Genomic DNA, 18,451 nt, shown 5'->3' with positions numbered 1-18,451 from the left:
TTTATCCACTTAATACTACGATTTAACGATATTTCCTTTGATTTATAAGTGAGATGTTTTAGGGTCAAATTTCGTGGATAGCGAGTTCGATAACAATTTATTTTCTCACCCTTAGTGTAAGTATATTTTTGCATACAAATGTATGAGATTCTAATTGATTATATCTTTCGTGTTGGAAAATCAAATTAGACATTTGGAGAATGTATTGAATTGGGAATTTGAGAGATTTTAATAGACTTATAAATCCATGAATTTTTATGGATTTTAATTGATTTGTAGAGATTCTATGTAAATTTTTAATTCAATTCCTTCAAAATCTCATACGGAGATGTGAAATTTGTGGATACTTAAAATAAATTATGAAATATCTCCAATTCTCTCTAATTTAACAACTTTTTCAAATTCTTTAAAATAAATTCACAATTGAATACAATTGGAACATTATAAACTTATTTAAAATCCTAATTGAATACACCAGATTTCTAAGGATGTTAATAGTCTATCTTAAAATCCTAATTGAACACACTTTGAATTTCATAGAATCACTTAAAATTCTGATTGAATACCCATAAACTCATTAAAAAAATTAAAATCTCTCAAAATCCTAATTGTATACACCCTCTACTTTTGGCACAAGAAAAGTAAGCATATAATTTGCAGGGTCTGTTACTTGAGTACTAGTTATGACGAAAATCCATAGAGTAAATATACCATGCTTGACATTGAAGCATGTAGTGTAAACCACTAATTCCTAAAAGTAAAATATTAAGTCATTATTTCTCTAAATACGATTAACATTGATCATTCGATCAATCTTAAACTTAGATTTCACGAAACATAGGATTAATTTTCTCTTTTATTATTTCCCTAGTTCATATGTGGATGATGAGTGACGCAGGGCTTGGCTCACATCTTCTGCATATAGGTCTTGTCTGATACGTCAGACTGGACTGACTAATCTTTGCATCAGATGGTACACTCTAACCGCCTCAAATGTAAGAGAATCCAATGAATTAGGAATTTAGGATATTTCTGGTGGGCGGCTGGTTGTACGTATTAAATTAGTGGTAGCTCCAACATGAGGATTGAGGACTGAGGAGGAGGAATGGAGGATCATACAGATAAAGGTGCATGAAACTTTTCATATAAATATACAATATCCAGTACAGATAGTTGGGATAGTCTTGACTACTTCTACTTTGGAGGTGGATGTCGCTATTAGGGTCCGTCAAACTTTTCTTAATTGTTAATGGAGGAAGTTTAATTCAAGACAAACACGTACACTTTACTTACCAAAAAAAAATCGTGCACAAGTGGGGATGGATGAATATACACAAATTGTGCGTATGGATGACTTCTTATTTTCTTTTTTCTTTTTTCTTTTTCTTTTTTTTTTAAGATACAAGCTGTGTTATACACTAAATTTATCTAAATAATGAAAAAATAATTTTGAATGTGAGTACATAAAAAGAGATGTATCGTTCTAGCTAACTTGATTGAGCTGAAGCTATGAGAATATGGACGCCTATCAATCTATCATTTTGCCTATTTTTGAGCAATTTTTTTAACTGAAGTGACCCCAAGTTCTTGGATAGTACATCCTGATGAAGTATTTGATCATGGTTGAAGATTTTGAAGAAAGTTAGAAGTTTCATCATAAAATCAATTAATCATATAGAGAGTAATTCAATCTTTTCTAAGCCCTTGTATGGTTTATCTCTCATTGATGTAGGACTGTCCTCACATTCTCACACGTCTTTCGCGTGTGACGAATTTTCAAACTTAACATGTGAACAATACAAATGGGATGACGTGGAGTATGTGTGGCCATTTGGGTTTCACACGTGAGCTAACCTACTCTGATGTTATCAAAAAAGTTGGAGTTTCAACATAAAATCAATTGACAATACGAAGAATAGCCCAATCTCTATAATCCCTTGCATAATTTAGTTCCTCACTAACATAGGACTTTGTCCTCACATTCTTATACGTTTCTTAATATCTCTATGTAAAGGCTGAGTTTGCATGTTTGGTTAAAAGTTTGCCCTAGTACGTACGTACTCTACATGCATGCATGCATGTATGATCTCTCTGCCCGTATATATAGTTTTCGCATCAGTCGATTTATTTTTCTTACTTTTTGTGTGTGGATTGAAAGGTTAAGCTTTAGGTGACAAATAGAAGAAAGGTTAACCCTTTACGACAAAGATTATATATGAAACACAGGTGAACAGTTGTGGACATTAGACATATATCATACATGTGACATCTTCATTCTTCACAAGATCGATCATGTATCCCCCGATGGATAAAAAGGTTTTGAATTTTCTTTTTTTAAAGAGATAATTTCCTTGTATTTTACGTGATTACTTATTTGGTTATTTATAATTTTCTTTTATTATGCTAAGAAAATGGCAATAAACTACTAATTTTTATACGAGCTATATTGATGAGAAAATAGACAATCTCATAACTAAGCACGTCGCGCGCTTGGTTGGGCTGGCGAGCGAAGTTATCTACCGGTCAATTGTCCACACACCCAAAGCTTATCGCCATCTCCGTCGACGTCGAGACTACCTTTACGTTTGATTTGTGTAAAGATAAATGAGATTAACTAATTGAATTATAAATCCTTTTAAATAAAATGAATTACACATTACACGGTATACACACACGTACACACACAAATGTCCCACGAGATCTGTACAACTTGGACCTGCTTACTTACCCAAAACGTTTTAATCCCAAACCTTCTTCTGTATATATGTGGTCCAAACCTGTTGTTTATATTTGACCCTTGAGTTGTGACGTTGTTTGTTTCTTTGATTATAGACATGTGTTTGAGATTTGAGACATTCATATTTGACTATTCTGATTAATACAGTCTACGGACAGTATGTTACTTGTAAGCATTAATATTATTGAATAATAAAGACCACAAATTCATTGAAAAATCAAAACATTTAATCTAAAATATTGGGGAAAGCAGAAGAAGCAAAGTCTTCAACTGCGTTCTGTACACGGCGATTTGATTTTTTTAACCAACGTTGGATCATGCACGCATGGTTGATCCATGGAGTTCAATCTCTAGTATATAGAAATCAAATAACTAAATTATTCACCTAACCTTGAAAATTAAGAAATGACGACTCTTATTTAGACAAAAAATAAATAACTTTTATTTTACAATATATATATATATATATATATATATATATATATATATATATACTTATTTGAAAATTGAACCCCATATGATCATACCATTCTTTAATTCAAGTCAAGGATGGTTTCACTTCTCGAATGTCAAACTCTATATAAGGTGATACGTTGTCCTCCATTGTTTAAAATCCCTTTTTAAATTTTGACAGAAAATCATTTTCCGAGTCTCCATCTCTGACTTCGGTTTCGTTTACCATCTTGAAAATGGCATTCTAGTTCTTAGTTAATAAAAAAAAAAACACATTTGTTAATATACTTTTTATATAAGCGCGTCTCATATGGAATTGTAATGTCCCACTCTATTTGAAAATGTGGTGGATTTGTATGTCCAAATAAAATCGTGGTAAAGTTTGATTTTTTTATTATTTATTTTTAAAATGGACTAACTGGTGGCAATCGCCACAACAGTCCACCTCTTCGGGGGCCGGACAGAGACATTTCAGTATTCTCATGTCACTATCGTGTGATTTATCTGCATCAGAAATCAAACATTACCACATTATAATTTCATATATATATATATATATATATATAGCAGGTTTATGTGATATGGATGAGAAAGATTTTGAGTAAATTAGCAAGAGTAGTGCGTCTTTTCTTCTACCTGGTTAGAATCGTCTCACAATAATTAAAGTTAAAATTACATAATTAAAATAAAAAATAAAAAAAATAAAAAAGACTAAATGCACTTGTCGCGCCACCCATTCGTTGACTCTCAGCCCTTCGGGCCTCACCCGTCGCTGTCCGTAACCGAACCTTCATGCAACTGACCGGCTTTTGCCGGTCGCCGCTTACAGTGTCCGCGGTCACCACTTTACTAGTTGTCTTTCATATAAAGATTACAAATCACAGTATGACAAATAGAAGAAGCCTCCCTCGCTAGCAGCCCAAAATTTAACAGAGAAAATCGGCGAGGAGGAGAAGAACTGCAAACTGAAACGAAAAACAAAAGATGAATACTTTCGTCCATTCATTCAATTGATTCATAGCAGAAGCCGTGTTCTTTTGAAGTCAAAACTCTCTCTCTATCTGTCAGGTTTCTCTTTCTTTTCTCTCTCTTCTTATTACGTTTCTGCTTTATTTCTTCACATACAACAAAACCCATTCTCGAATTTTGATTCATTTTTGGTTTTATTTTCTTTCCATTTTTTGCTTCATTTCGCAGACATTATGTTTGATACAAGAAAACCCACCTCAGAAAGTTTGGTTCTTGGCAAGGATTTTGCTGCTGCTGCTTGATTGTACATTCTCTCTCTCTCTCTTCTAGAGGGTTTGTTTCTGTGAAATGGGGGTCCCAGATTTCTGGGTTTTCATTTTTGTTATTGGGTTTTGCTTCCAAGCTCGGATTTTAAGCTCTCAAAACCTGACATGCAATCCCAACGATTTGAAAGCATTGGAGGATTTCAGGAACGGTATAGATTCTGTGATTGATGGGTGGGGCAGCAAATTTTCACCTGATTGCTGTAAATGGGTAGGCATCACTTGCAATTCTTCGTCGTCTCTCGGATTGAACTATTCCATTGATACTTATCGAGTGGTAAAACTGGAGCTTCCAAAGAGAAGGCTACTGGGAAATCTCTCTGCATCTTTAGGGACATTAGACCAGCTCAGAACCCTCAATCTCTCTCACAATTTCCTCAAGCACTCGCTTCCGATTTCGCTCTTCCATTTGCCAAATTTAGAGCTCTTAGACTTGAGTTCTAATTACTTTTCCGGCCCCATTCCTGTCGATATCGATTTGCCTTCAGTCCAGTTCATTGAAATTTCTCAAAACTTTTTGAATGGTTCCCTTCCAGCTAGCATCTGTGACAGTTCTACTCGGCTTCGAACTCTGAAGTTGGCTGTGAACTACTTCTCTGGTAACCTCCCACCAGGTCTTGGCAATTGTATTTCCTTGGAGCACCTCTGTCTAGCCATGAATAATTTCAATGGCATTGTACCCGAAGGTATATTTCGTCTGCGAAAGCTAACCCAGTTGAACATGCAAGATAACAAGCTGTCAGGGGCCCTCAGCGAAGAATTCGGTAACCTCATTAACCTTGTTCGTTTGGATATCTCAACTAATGAGTTTTCAGGAACTATCCCAGATGTTTTCCACAGCCTGGGAAGATTACAGAATTTTGTAGCTCATTCAAATCGTTTTGGTGGTCGGATACCCCCTTCTTTGTCGAGTTCATCGACTATCACTTTGCTTAATATGAAAAACAATTCGTTGCAGGGCACAATTGATCTTAATTGTTCAGCAATGACTAGTTTGACCTCTCTTGATCTTGGTTCCAATCGGTTTGATGGGCCTATTCCCTCCAATCTTCCCTCCTGTCAACATTTGAATACTGTCAATCTTGCCCGTAACAACTTCACTGGCGAAATCCCAGAAAGCTTCAAGATTTTCCATAGCCTCTGTTACATCTCGCTGTCAAATTGCAGCCTTTCCAATATCTCTTCCGCCCTTCAAATTTTACAGCAGTGTCAGAACCTGACTACCTTGGTTCTCACCTTGAACTTCCGTGGCGAACAATTTCCTGCTGATCCAACCCTTCATTTTGAAAAGTTGAAGGTTCTTGTTATTGCAAACTGTAGGCTCACGGGTGTAATACCCCAATGGTTGAGTACTAGCAGCAGATTGCAGTTGTTGGATATATCGTGGAACCAATTGGAAGGAACAATTCCAGTCTGGTTTGGTAATTTTAGCAGTCTTTTCTACTTGGACATGTCTAATAATTCCTTTACGGGGGAAATCCCAAGAAGCCTAACTGGACTCCCGAGCCTCATTCATGGGAGGATCTCCGTTGAGGAACCTTCCTATGATTTCCCTCTTTTCATGAAGAAGAATGCAAGTGCACGTGGGTTGCAGTACAATCAAGTTTGGAGCTTTCGGCCTACATTGGACTTTAGCAACAACAATCTTAGTGGACCAATCTGGCCAGAGTTTGGGAAACTGAAATTGCTTCATGTTTTGGATCTGAAGTGCAACAATCTATCAGGACCGATTCCAAGTAATTTATCTGGGATGGCCAGCTTAGAGACTCTGGATTTGTCTCATAACAAGCTTTCAGGGAACATACCGCCTTCGTTGGTCAACCTCAACTTCTTGTCCAAGTTTAATGTTGCAGACAATCAGTTATACGGGGTGATCCCTACAGGACCTCAGTTTTGGACCTTCCCAAATTCAAGCTTTGAAGGGAATAATCTTTGTGGCGACCATGCGCCCCCATGTCCATCAAATGTGCATTATCCCCTTGGGAAGCCCAGCAAAACAAGGAAAAGTAGAGGAGTTGTTATTGGTATTGCTGTTGGAATTGTATTTGGAACAGCATTTGTTCTTGCTCTCATGTTCATAATTGTGGTGCGGGCACATAGCCGGAGAGAGGTTGATCCTGAAAGAGAGGACCACGATACCAACGAGAAGGATGTGGAAGAACTCGGGTCGAAACTAGTAGTTCTGTTCCAAAACAAGGATGCTAATAAAGAGCTCTCTCTTGATGACCTTCTACAATCTACCAACAATTTTGACCAAGCAAATATCATCGGTTGCGGGGGTTTTGGTCTGGTTTACAAGGCCAGCCTTCCTGATGGTAAGAAGGTTGCTATCAAGCGGCTTTCTGGTGACTGTGGCCAGATGGACAGAGAATTCTACGCTGAAGTTGAAACCTTGTCAAGAGCTCAACATCCAAATCTTGTACATCTTCAGGGTTATTGCACGTATAAAAGTGACAGGCTCTTGATATATTCTTACATGGAGAACGGTAGTCTGGATTACTGGTTACATGAGAAAACCGACGGTCCAACCTCTCTAGATTGGAATGTGAGGCTTAAGATTGCTCAAGGGGCGGCGAGAGGGCTTGCTTATTTGCACCAGTCATGCGAGCCCCACATCCTTCATCGGGATATAAAGTCAAGCAACATCCTTTTGGATGAGAATTTTAAAGCGCACTTGGCTGATTTTGGTCTTGCAAGGCTCATACACCCGTATGCTACTCATGTAACAACTGATCTTGTTGGGACATTAGGCTACATCCCTCCTGAGTACAGCCAAGCCTCTGTCGCTACTTACAAGGGTGATGTGTACAGTTTCGGGGTTGTTCTTTTGGAGCTGCTCACCAGAAAAAGGCCAATGGATATGTGCAAGCCAAAAGAATGTCGGGATTTGATCTCATGGGCATTTCAGATGAAGAGGGAAAAGAGGGAAAGCGAGGTTTTTGATCCGTTCATTTGTGACAAGCAGCACGATGAGGAACTGTTGTGTGTTTTTGAGATTGCATGCCTTTGCTTAAGCGGAAGCCCGAAGGTGAGGCCTTCAACTCAGCAGCTAGTTACTTGGCTCGACAACATTAACACCAAGAAAGTCTAGCTTTGTTTTTTAGATAATGAAGCCAGGTAAACCCTGGTTGTACAGCAACGTATCTTACTTGTATAAGAAGTTATATTTCCTGATCTATAAATTGTTATATTTGCATTCTCAACGTTGGTTTTTGTTGTAAATATTTATCCTTGACGGAATTGGTTTCGTATTGTCGCTGTGCGGCATATCAGCAACGACAACGGTTGTAAGAACGTGCTTCTTTTTCGTGTAGAAATCACTTCTACTTATAAGCACCTTTAACATAAACACTTTTATATAAACCTGTCCAAAGGTGCTTCTCCATAAAGGCGATTCCACAACTGCAAATCGCTTTTAAGTTTTTCTACCAGACGTTGCAGAAGCAAATCCCAAACAGGCACTCTGTTATCTTTCTTTGCTTTAGAGTTCAAACATCTTGAAAACAATAGGCGACCGTTGAAATTTTGGACGTAGCCAATTGACAATTGCAATGTCGTGCAGTCTCCCAAACCCATTCACATCGACATCAATTTATGAAAGAAAAGTCTACAAAACCGAATTTGTTCTCTCTTTAGACCTTACTGTCCGGAGCTTAAGAACCATTGAATCAGGACCTCAGTTTGTTTGAAACAGAGATCAAAGTCCTTGATTTGTGTGAGATGACCGTTGAAATTTGGACGTAGCAATTGACAATTGCAATGTCGTGCATTCACCCAAACCCACTCACATCGACACCAATTTCTGAAAGAAAAGGCTACAAAACCGAATTTGGTTTCTCTATGTACCATATTGTCTGGAACCTAAGGACCATGAAATTTGGACCCTTGGTTTGTTTGGAAGAGAGATCGAAGTCCTTGGTTTGTGTGAAGCGAGCTAGTATAATGAGTTAAATGGTAACCGTCATATTCAATTTGAGTGGTTCTTAGACTCCGAAAAGTGAAATCCCAGAAGATATGTTCTACAAAACCACAAATGTGGTCATATATTTTTTTTATTTGTTCGTTTGACATTTAATTAATTAACTAAAATTGTGGTGTTAGTCAGAAAGGACGACGTGATGGACCAACTCTTGCATCTCTCTCGGGATTTCTTTGACGGCCGGTGGTCTAAAAGAAAAAAGAAACCCGCAAACTACACAGGACGGAAATTTCCACTCGTATTTTTGCACCCACCCTTGCTCCTTGAGCCGACTCCGACGACTTTGCAAACCAATACCTTATACAAACCATTTATCCACTCGTATCTTTCCACCCACCCTTATACGCTTTGAAATTGACGAGCAAGTTTGATTCGAGAAATTTTTTGATATGAACATTCACAGGGCTGTAGATAAACTCGAAAACAATATCGGGGCACACGATTTGGTGGCCTGCGAATTGCGATTGCCAAACAATAAGATATGACATGACAGTTCTACTACAGTTCTAATGCCAGCTTATATGCAGAGAGAGAGAGAGAGAGAGAAAGAGGACGGCATAGAATGAGCAGAAGTACACAACACATTGAAATCTGATTTCGTAAATACATGTTAAAGAACAACAAAAGAAAAGAAGAACAGATTGAATCACTCGTGTTTGTTTAAAAAAAAAGAAAGAAATATTTGGCAGTTGAATTGATAATATCTGTTCTGAATAATTTCTAAGCATCCACAAACAACCAGAAATCTTGCAAACAATGGGCACACATATTATGAGATGGTCACTTCTTTGAACAAAAATGTCACATTGTACGAGGAGGAGGAGGAGAACGAGGATATTATTATCTATCGGCGTATCAAGCATTGGATTCCATGTCATCTTCCATCTCATGCACAGCTTGAAGTGGAACACTTCCAGACATAAACCCACTCTCCGATAGATTATTCAAAGGACTGTTTCCAAACAAGCATACCTGGGGCTCGATCTGGTTCAAGCGGTTCCACTCATCATCTGATAGAGACCAACTGAAGATGTCTATGTTTTTTCTTATCCTATCAGGCTTCAGGCTGCAAGGCAGCACACTGGTTCCTCTTTGCAGCCCCCAACGCAAAATCACCTGAAACAGATAACCAAATGTTACTAAAATCACAAGCACTGCCTTTATTTCTGGTACTGATTGAGGACAGAATCATCTGGGAATAAGTTTTGGTCTCCTATGCTTAGTAGCGCATTCATGTTTTAGCAGCCAAAAATCCAGTGGCGGTTTTGATATTTAATGGAAACACAACTGGTTCCACCTCAGGTGCTTAGTCTGAAAAGTTCCATTGCATGAAGGGCTGTAAATGTTTTATGGCCAAAACCGATACAGAAAAATCTGATACTAGCACGATCGGGACCCTAAAATATGTAATGAAGCAAAATACCATTGCAATCAGAGCATCCACATATTGAATTCATGCAATTGCTTTTTCAAATTTCTGACTGCCTGAATTGCTTTGCATTAAAAAGCACAAATGAAGAAGAACGGTGGTTTCCATCCCTAAGATAACCATGCTTGCAGAATTTAATGATGAAAAGTAAAATGTTGAAAAACACCAATTACAAATTTCCGGCTCATGTGTAGTACAAATCACTAGCGAAACTATAACCTCCAAACACGTACCAACCCCATCTCATTTCTAAACATAAATGTGCCACACCTAGCTTAGATAGCATGGTCACTGGCGGACCAAGCATACCAAGTTACCAACACCAGGTATAACCCCTCTCTTTAAATAAGTATTATTGTGTAGTTTCTGTTTTAAGTATAACATTCCTTGGGACATTACCAATAGCAAAAATAGCATAGAGTTATTGGTGGGGCAAAGAAGAATGAAGGGAAACTAATGTTGATTCAGCATATAATTGAGGTCCCAAGTCAATGAGGGATCCACTCCAGACCTTTCGGTTTATAATCTAGTTATCTCCAGTCTTGGTTTATATCTTCCCAAAGTCAATCTTGCAAGTTCGACCTATCTATAGCAAGGGGATAATAGCACAAACTTCAGACTTCGGGAAATTTTATAGAAGCCTACTCTGATATGGGTCTTGAAATCAAAAGGATATTCAAATTGTGTAATATGAATGGTACCTCCATTTCCGGTACATAGCTTGAATGACATGAGTAGTAAGGAGAAAAAGAAAGGACTTGAATCTAAATTACCTGCTCAGGTGTTTTTCTGTGTCGGTCTGCTATCTCTGAAACTGTTGATATTTTCAGCATAGGCCCATGCACAGACCTTGACCTCCTGAATGATATGCGAGGAGTACCAGGTTCATCTTCCCCACCTGAACTGCTATCAGATGGTCCAGGAGTAGAAGTTGGGACTCCTAAGGGTGTGTGAGCAGACACATGGATACCTTTCAATTGACAGAACTTTACAAGTTCATCTTGCCTCCAAAATGGGTGCAACTCCACCTAAAAATCATAAATCAAATAAGCAACCTGAATTATGTGATAATATCATAGATTGAGCAACTTCAAGACCAGACCCTAACAATCTAGATTGAAACAATGATGATTGGATACTAATTAAAATCTAGCAAAGATGAACGTAAAAATGCAGCCACTGTACCAGAAAAGAGTTGGGTTTCCAGTGTCAACATTGAGTCAGAAAGAAAGTCATGAGAGGTTTTACTCCTACAAATCAGTCTCTTTTCAATAAAATTAGATTCAAGTTTCAACTAGTTTTGGAGCACAAATGCAGTGACGTTGGCAATATTTATTAAAAAATCAAAGAAAGTTCAAAGATCGGTGAAGAGGAAAAATTCAGTCTTTAAGTTCATTTTCCAGCCAGACTGTGCTAGTAGGCCAATTCTTACCAACTCAAATGGTGGTTTTCAGCATTTCACATAACATATGTATATCCAATTACCCATTTACCCAAGCAGAACCTAAATGAGCTGCTTCAATACAGGTTATGTTACGCAATATTGTTATATAAATGCAGGTTCCTTCATGTTGCACTGAATCCCACCGTTCAACACTTACAATTACTAGGACCTTCAACCAAATAATGGAGAAAGTGTAGGACATGCTTTGTTCATGTGAGTAGATTGTAGCAAAATAGTTGCTGAAACACCTACTTATCTAACGAGATTTTCTCGTCAAATGTTACTAGATTAAGTCACTTGTCTACTCTAACATATTAGACCCATGGATCGACATTGTAATCAAACAAGAAGCAGAAAAGGAAAAATAAAGATATGGAAACACATTGCATCATTCAAACAATAATAAATACTTATAAAAATGCTGAAATGTTAAAAAATTGCAAGAATGATCTACCGAATCCAACCTGATTGACAGCAGGTACAATCTTTGCAAATTTAAGCAATTGTTTGATTTGCGAAACACTGAAATTGCTGACCCCAATAGCTCTCACCAGACCCATCTCAACCAGACCTTCCATAGCTTTCCATGCTTTCTTCAACCGATTCAAGAATTGCCTATACTCACTCCCAGACTTTGAAGGAGGATCAGTAGCATCACCAAACGCCGAGCTGTCAGGCCAATGCATCAAATATAGATCCAAATATGAAACTCCAAGATTCTTAAGAGAAACTCGAACATAGTTCTCGATTTTATTGAGAGAATTCATCGTGCAGTAGAGCTTAGAAGTCAAGAAAACGTCTTCCCTCTTCAGTGAACCCTTAAATGCTTCAGCTAATGCTTCCCCAACTTCAATCTCATTACCATAAAGATGTGCACAATCTATATGGCGGTAACCAACTGATAACGCCGTTTTTACGGCTTGAACACAAAGGTCTCCACCACTCTGCCATGTCCCAAGTCCAATGGCAGGAATTCTATCCCCTGTGTTTAACACAAAGTAACTTCCTGGTGTTCCAAACTTTCCCTTCATCCTCGAGTTTCAGAGCCAAACGGGTAGATTGTAAAAAACCAAGCAATCCTAAATCCCCAGAGTGCAACAATCAAATCGAAATTCCAATAATTCAGCTATATTAACAGGTGAAATATGAGCTCCAAGCAAACTATTAAGAACCCAAAATCTCAGAAACGGGACAAAGTATGCAAATCAAGCAAATACCCAAATAATCAAACACCAAAAACTGAGAAACCCAAGTCGCAGAAAATCAAAAGAAGACTTCCAGACCAAAAAAGACTGCAACTTTGACTACAAAATTGCCCGCAATCTGTATGTCAAAATGTCAGAAAGAGAGCTCACCACGACAAGAAGCGAAAGAAAAGGCCAATGCTGAATCAAACAATCAAGCCTTTTTTCTTTGGAAACCAATACAAGCGTATCACATCTGATGAAGTGTGTACGAACATATTCAATCAAGGGGTCCTGGTCAACAACGGCAGCGCAGAGAGAGAGAGAGAGAGGAAAGGGAAGCCCCCAAAACACAAAACAAAAGGCTTAGCTGTGATATCAATCTCTTCCATGAGGAAAATGCAATGGACAAACGCTGCTATGCTCTGTGTCTAATTTTATTTATATATATATATATATTATTACTAAATAAATTGTCATTTTCTAATAAAATTCAATGTTTAACCCACCTAACTTAGAAGACTCGTCCAAATCCACCCACCACCCACCCCCCACCCAACCTAAAACGACATTCATTGACGATTTGATGTCTTTCGTCTCCATACAAGAACGTATGTACAAATCAATCAATAAATAAACATGCAATGTCTTTGTTTCGACGTGACAATCTTTTTCTAATCATGTTTGTGAAAGTCGTAGCAAATGAGGAAAAAAGGAAAGCTTTTGCCACAACGTAACGGTAAAAGCAAACTGCTTTTTATTTCACTTTTGGGTTCGGATTCTTGTACTCCAACTTTGACTCTACGTCGCCGGTCCGTATTATTCATCATTCATTAATGTAATCATATATAGACCAGTGATGAAAGTACACTTTACCAATTTTTCCGGAGCTAATAGATCCAGCAGTTCCGATCATTCAATTTAAGTTATGCGGTCTCCACTGGCTCATCCCACTAACTCACATGTCACACAAAATCACGCCCTCATCTCTCTCTTGAGCGCTCCAAATAGCTAGGTTCGTTGGCCCCACCATATGAAATTTGGATAGGATATAATCGAAATAAGATGGAGTCGGAGTAGACTTCACTAACTCGGAACATAAATAAGATGAAATGACAATAAGCTTATCCACAAGGCTAACTTAATGATTAAGCACTCGTAGGGTGAAATTTTCCAACTCGAGGTGACACTCAAAATTTCCGGCCAACATTCAAACTTAAAAGCATGGGAAGAACAACCAAGTCTAATAGAATAGACTTATAACTAAATAGGAGCATTAAAGTGATTGGTTGTTCGATTGATCAATCAAGTGGGTGGTGATTCATTATCACCTCATGTTGAGTCAAATAAAACACACATTAAGCTTTCAGGTTAGTAGGGTATCCCACCCATTGAAAGCGGTTAGCAAATCACCTTATGTAGTTGTTGACCATAAAAACTACCAGACCTACATGGCGTGCAGGCCGAGTAATTAATAAACTAACTATGTCCTTCAGTTGTGTGCGGGGCATGCCAACTTGTCGGCCGAACTTGGCCGGGGAGTATAATGTATTGATGTCGCATTAGGAGCAATGTTGACTTCTCAATCTTGCAACTGCAGCCGAGGAAGGAACACATCTCGCCCTTTGGGTTCTAGAGCCTGAAGACAAGACTCCTAGTTCTACAAAGTTCAAAAATCGTAAATCGTCAACGCCAGGTTCGGTCATATTGATTATATTCGTGAGAGTATAAGCACGCGCGAACTTGTACCAAACTATATGGACACAAGTACTCAAAGGAGATATACGTCTTGATTGTAAATGTGGTTCAGCCGTCGGAATACCGAACCCTAAAAGATACTTGTGAATATCCAATCATAAAACAACTCGGCGTTCAACGTGCCGAGCCTAGTAACTTGTAACACTTCACTTCGTTGAGAAGGCTAATGAGATGACCTCCACTAACAAGGACTCGAAAATCTTTGTCGATCGAGACTTGGATAAATAACCCATCAGTCTCGAAGCAGTGTTGTTTATCCAAACTGAAGGTGCTCCTTGATCGGCTAATTCTACAGCTCTAGTGTTGTTCATCCAAACTGAAGATGTTGCCGGTTGCCTTCACAGTGTTGTTTATCCAAACTTTAGATGTGTTGGTAAGAAGAAAGGGGAAGAGGATAAAATCTCAAAGGTTGTTGAGAAGCTTTGCGCAGGGCAATTTGTGTGTTGAATTGGAGGGGCTTGAATAATGCACTCTCTTCTCTATTTATAGCAGCGAATCCCTTCATTGCCGAACTAAAAATGGACTAGGATTAAAACTCCTCAACCCATTCTGATAAGGTTTCGGCCAATCCTAATTCCTATAGGACTTTGAACTAAGCTCTTTAACAAACCAAATTCATCCCCTAATTCTCAGCAGTCCTTAGCCTTAAGACTCCTAGTTGCACTAGGATTCGACTAACTCACCCCTATCCAAACCAAACCTCTTCTTAATAGGATTCGACTGATCTTAACTGGATGCCCATAATAAAAAATAAAAAAAAAACGTGGGAAGAACACAGGTGTGTGAGAAAACAAAGCGCAATGGAATAACTGCAGAGGTAGCATCCTAATTACACTCCGACATATACCAGTCAGGGTAAAGGTAAAGCACCTCCCCGAAAGCAAACCAACATAAAAGGGACAACAAAGGGAACAAAGGGAACAAAGAAAAAAGAAAAGGCAATGAAAGTCCTCCCAAATCAGCGCCTTTATTCAACTACCACCCATCTGCTTTATTCACTGATCCAACTTTCGAGCTCTCCCAATTTCACCTTCACCATCTCAGCTTTGCAGGAAAGTACTGCAACACAATAGTCAAATTTTAAGAACACAGAGAACCGGTGGGAAAAAAGAACGAAATCAAAATGATCCGATTCACAGAAACGTAAGGAGATGAGAACTCATGATCTTGAATCTCTACCTTCTCAATCAGAGAGATATAGTAGGGCTTGACTTTCTCAACACCGATGCGAACTTTGCTCTTGCTGTAAAGGTCATACTTGCTGCATACAGAAAAGCAAAGTTAGTTCGTCTTTATTGTTTTATCAAAATTTGTAAACCAGTATGTCGAACATATGTTTGGAAGGATATCGCGTCTATCTTTGGTTACACAGTCTTATATTGAGAAGTGAATATTCTTACTTGAATACTTTGAGCCACTTCAAGTTCTCAATGTCCTCTTCATTCATCAAGTGCTTATATGCTCCTGCCTTGTGTAAAGCTGCAAAGTAAATTTGATCCATAAATACTAAATATTAACTTGAAACCAGAGAGAGAGAGAGAGAGAGACAGTGAGTGAGTGTGTGTGTGTGTGTCTACTACATGTTGTGTCAAGTAGCGCAATTGAAGGAAAGGGGGCCAACAGGGCTCTCCGCTTTGCGAGGGTAAGGAAATGTACCATAAAATGAATGGTATCTGATAATGAAAAGACCAGCCGAAGGGAGAGTGCTTTTGTTCTCCTTGGCCACCTGTACACACAAAACCGAAGTAAGATTACCATTGTAAGACTGAAAACATTATTAAAAAATGGTGACTCCAAGCCAACAAGGCTCTCCGCCTTGCAGTGGTTGGAAGAGCGTTTGCTAAACGTACCAAGTACATGTAGTCATCGTGGCCCCATGACATTAGTATATTGTCAAGTCCGCAGCCCTCGGAATAGATTCCGTACTTAGTATTATAAGCAGGATTGTTGTAGTCAGGATTTTCCTTGAAATGCTGCAAGGCCAACCCGATTCAATATTAGAGACTATCGACAAATGAACATAATGTTAGTGAACTGAATCATTTCATACTTTGACGATGGAACATGGTACAAAATTTGTGAGAGAAAGACCTTGTGATGAACAATTGACTCATCGAAGGCACACCCGACAGGAAATGTGTCACCTGTAATTAACAAACAGTCTCAGTTAGTTTCATAATAACAAAATGAAACAGACGACGGATTCAATGACCAAAGGTTAAACAAGAAGATGGTCCTCACCTACAACAGCCCACTGAGGAAGCTCCCCGAAAGCAGGAAGATTAAGAACCTTGCCAAGATCTAAATGTCATGAAGAACAAAGTTAATTTAAGCAAATGGTCCTCATGATAAGCTAAATTTACAACAGATACGACTCAGATTAGAGAAGCACGTAATTAATTAATAACGATTGTACAAGTATAGTATACCATGGATCAAGGCAGTCAAGTGCAGCCATCCTTCATTAGGATAGTCCTTTCTGATAGCTTCCGCGGTCTGCAAGAGATGCTCGATCTGGGGCTCATCCAAGTCCGGATCACTCTCATCCACAACTTGGTTGAGATGTTCACAGCATTCCCATATGCTCATTTCCACCTTATCCAGTTTTCCATATTCTTCCCTCATCCGCTTCACCTGCAATCAATTGTTAAACATCCAACCAATCAATACATAAAGCAATGACCTAATTAGGAAATCAAAGAAAAACCAAATTAGCAGCTGATTGTTTACAAAGTCGACGCTCTGGTAAATGTGATTGATTCTGTAGAACTCCTCGACCCCATCTCGCCGCTCGCTGCTAACATCATAATCCCTGCATTTGCATGATATAATTTCATATATTCTACGAATGGAAACATTAAAACCAATGACTTGCATCTGTAATTTGCACATTTCTTAGAAATGGCAAGAACAATACCTGAAAGTGTGGCCGAATGCGTTCGTCGGAGGCTCCACAAACCCACCATCCAACACCAACTCATTTTCCTCGCCAGATTCAGAGACCTTCTCCTCGGCCTCAACCGCTCCTAAAATTCAATTAGTAATAATTCAAGAAAATTATCAGCACCCCTACATGCATGTGTGTGTGTGTGTACATATATATAAATATATAAGATGGGGGAGAAATATACCAAAGTCGGGCTGCTGAACGAGGATGGTCATCCTGCGGAGTCGACGAGCAATCTAAAAGACCGATTGGGGAGAAACGTCGGAGGCGGTGGCGATTGTAATAGCATGGTGAGGGTGTGGGGGAAAATGTGAAAGTATTTATAGCTAGCCGGAGAGTCCTTCCGTGAGAATTCCCAGTAACCGAGTCCTTCCGTGAGAATTCCCGCTCACCGAGTCCTTCACTGAAAATATTTCCAAGAATCTGTGAATGTGAGAGATAAACAGCAAACAAACAACGGTAACGTACGCAAGCCCACCATTTCACCTGGACATGCAGACATGCTATAATATTAGCTGTCATCCTCTCTCTCCATTTTTTTTATTTAGGAAAACAGATGAATTAAAAACTTTGAGTTTTAATGATAAAAACAAAATAAAGGGTAAAATAAATAGTATCAGGATTGACTTTTTAATGTAAAAATATGATTTTTCGTTAAAATGAACAGTACCGTGAGCTTTTCGTTAAAATTCTCTTTTTATTTTTCTAAATACGTTTAAGGATAAATATGTTTTTATGACGTCAGGGAGCTCGTTGTGGATTTTACCTCCATGTGGATGCTGACTCAGCTACAGCTGTGGTGGACGGTTTAGAAGGAAGGAGGGTGGCATAGTGGGGCCCGCATGACGCCGTATTGACTAGACGACTAAACCTTACCGCTCTTCACTTGTTGGGCCTGTTTGAAGGCCCTGAGTCCTGAGTCCTTAAACGCTCCGCTTATGGCTCTTTCCTTTTGGGTTTTCTTTGCTTCTAGAATTATTTTGGTAATTTTAATTTTCACTAACCATATTATTTGGTAGATTTTCAATATAATATTTACATTTTTTTTCCTATTTTTTTTTTTTTGAATATGGATTATTGAAAAGGGCAATCCTTGGCATAAGGAAAAGTTGTTTCTTTGTAAACAAAATATCATAGGTTCAAGTCGTGAAAACAAAGCAATGAAGTTTTTTGCTTGGGGTTGCACTAGGAGTGCCTTGAATAAAAAAACAAAAAAAGTCAGGCTGGC

The 18,451-nt window shown here is 38.5% G+C and overlaps 3 protein-coding genes across 3 annotated transcripts; 1 reads left to right on the top strand and 2 right to left on the bottom strand.

Annotated features, from left to right (window-relative positions):
- Positions 1-4,061: 4,061 nt before the first annotated feature.
- On the top strand, positions 4,062-7,685 carry LOC103943170 (phytosulfokine receptor 1). Its single transcript, XM_048584995.1, has 2 exons — positions 4,062-4,258; positions 4,388-7,685. Exon 2 carries the CDS (start codon positions 4,508-4,510, stop codon positions 7,571-7,573), a length of 3,066 nt encoding a protein of 1,021 aa, XP_048440952.1. The 5' UTR covers positions 4,062-4,258; positions 4,388-4,507; the 3' UTR covers positions 7,574-7,685.
- Positions 7,686-9,024: 1,339 nt separating this feature from the next.
- LOC103943162 (aldo-keto reductase family 4 member C10) lies at positions 9,025-12,953 on the bottom strand. The gene is made up of 4 exons (XM_009353381.3): positions 12,690-12,953; positions 11,799-12,413; positions 10,664-10,918; positions 9,025-9,577 (listed from the first exon to the last, which is right to left on the bottom strand). Exons 2-4 carry the CDS (start codon positions 12,363-12,365, stop codon positions 9,317-9,319), a joined length of 1,083 nt encoding a protein of 360 aa, XP_009351656.1. The 5' UTR covers positions 12,366-12,413; positions 12,690-12,953; the 3' UTR covers positions 9,025-9,316.
- A 2,106-nt stretch (positions 12,954-15,059) lies between these two features.
- Positions 15,060-17,664, bottom strand: LOC103943163 (inositol oxygenase 1). The gene is made up of 11 exons (XM_009353382.3): positions 17,408-17,664; positions 17,194-17,302; positions 17,007-17,088; positions 16,706-16,910; positions 16,518-16,577; positions 16,368-16,420; positions 16,127-16,249; positions 15,933-16,002; positions 15,677-15,755; positions 15,456-15,537; positions 15,060-15,335 (listed from the first exon to the last, which is right to left on the bottom strand). The coding sequence occupies exons 1-11, from the start codon at positions 17,436-17,438 to the stop codon at positions 15,309-15,311; spliced, it is 921 nt and encodes a 306-aa protein (XP_009351657.2). The 5' UTR covers positions 17,439-17,664; the 3' UTR covers positions 15,060-15,308.
- Positions 17,665-18,451: the final 787 nt, after the last annotated feature.

This window comes from the organism of the source record quoted next, unplaced genomic scaffold (assembly GCF_019419815.1).
Source record: "Pyrus x bretschneideri cultivar Hongxiangsu unplaced genomic scaffold, Pyrus_bretschneideri_v1 Contig22, whole genome shotgun sequence".
Taxonomy (NCBI): Eukaryota; Viridiplantae; Streptophyta; class Magnoliopsida; order Rosales; family Rosaceae; genus Pyrus; species Pyrus x bretschneideri.
Note: the sequence above shows the minus strand (reverse complement) of the source record. Positions and strands in the feature narration are given on the sequence as shown.

Coding starts and splice junctions, on each gene's coding strand:
- LOC103943170 (XM_048584995.1), top strand. CDS start 4,508: ATGGGGGTCCCAGATTTCTGGGTTTTCATTTTTGTTATTGGGTTTTGC.
- LOC103943162 (XM_009353381.3), bottom strand. CDS start 12,365: ATGAAGGGAAAGTTTGGAACACCAGGAAGTTACTTTGTGTTAAACACA. Junction 10,919..11,798: donor TTGTACCTGCTGTCAATCAG/GTTGGATTCGGT, acceptor TATGATTTTTAG/GTGGAGTTGCACCCATTTTG. Junction 9,578..10,663: donor ACAGAAAAACACCTGAGCAG/GTAATTTAGATT, acceptor TATCTGTTTCAG/GTGATTTTGCGTTGGGGGCT.
- LOC103943163 (XM_009353382.3), bottom strand. CDS start 17,438: ATGACCATCCTCGTTCAGCAGCCCGACTTTG. Junction 16,003..16,126: donor ACGATGACTACATGTACTTG/GTACGTTTAGCA, acceptor TTGTGTGTACAG/GTGGCCAAGGAGAACAAAAG. Junction 15,538..15,676: donor AAGTGGCTCAAAGTATTCAA/GTAAGAATATTC, acceptor TTCTGTATGCAG/CAAGTATGACCTTTACAGCA.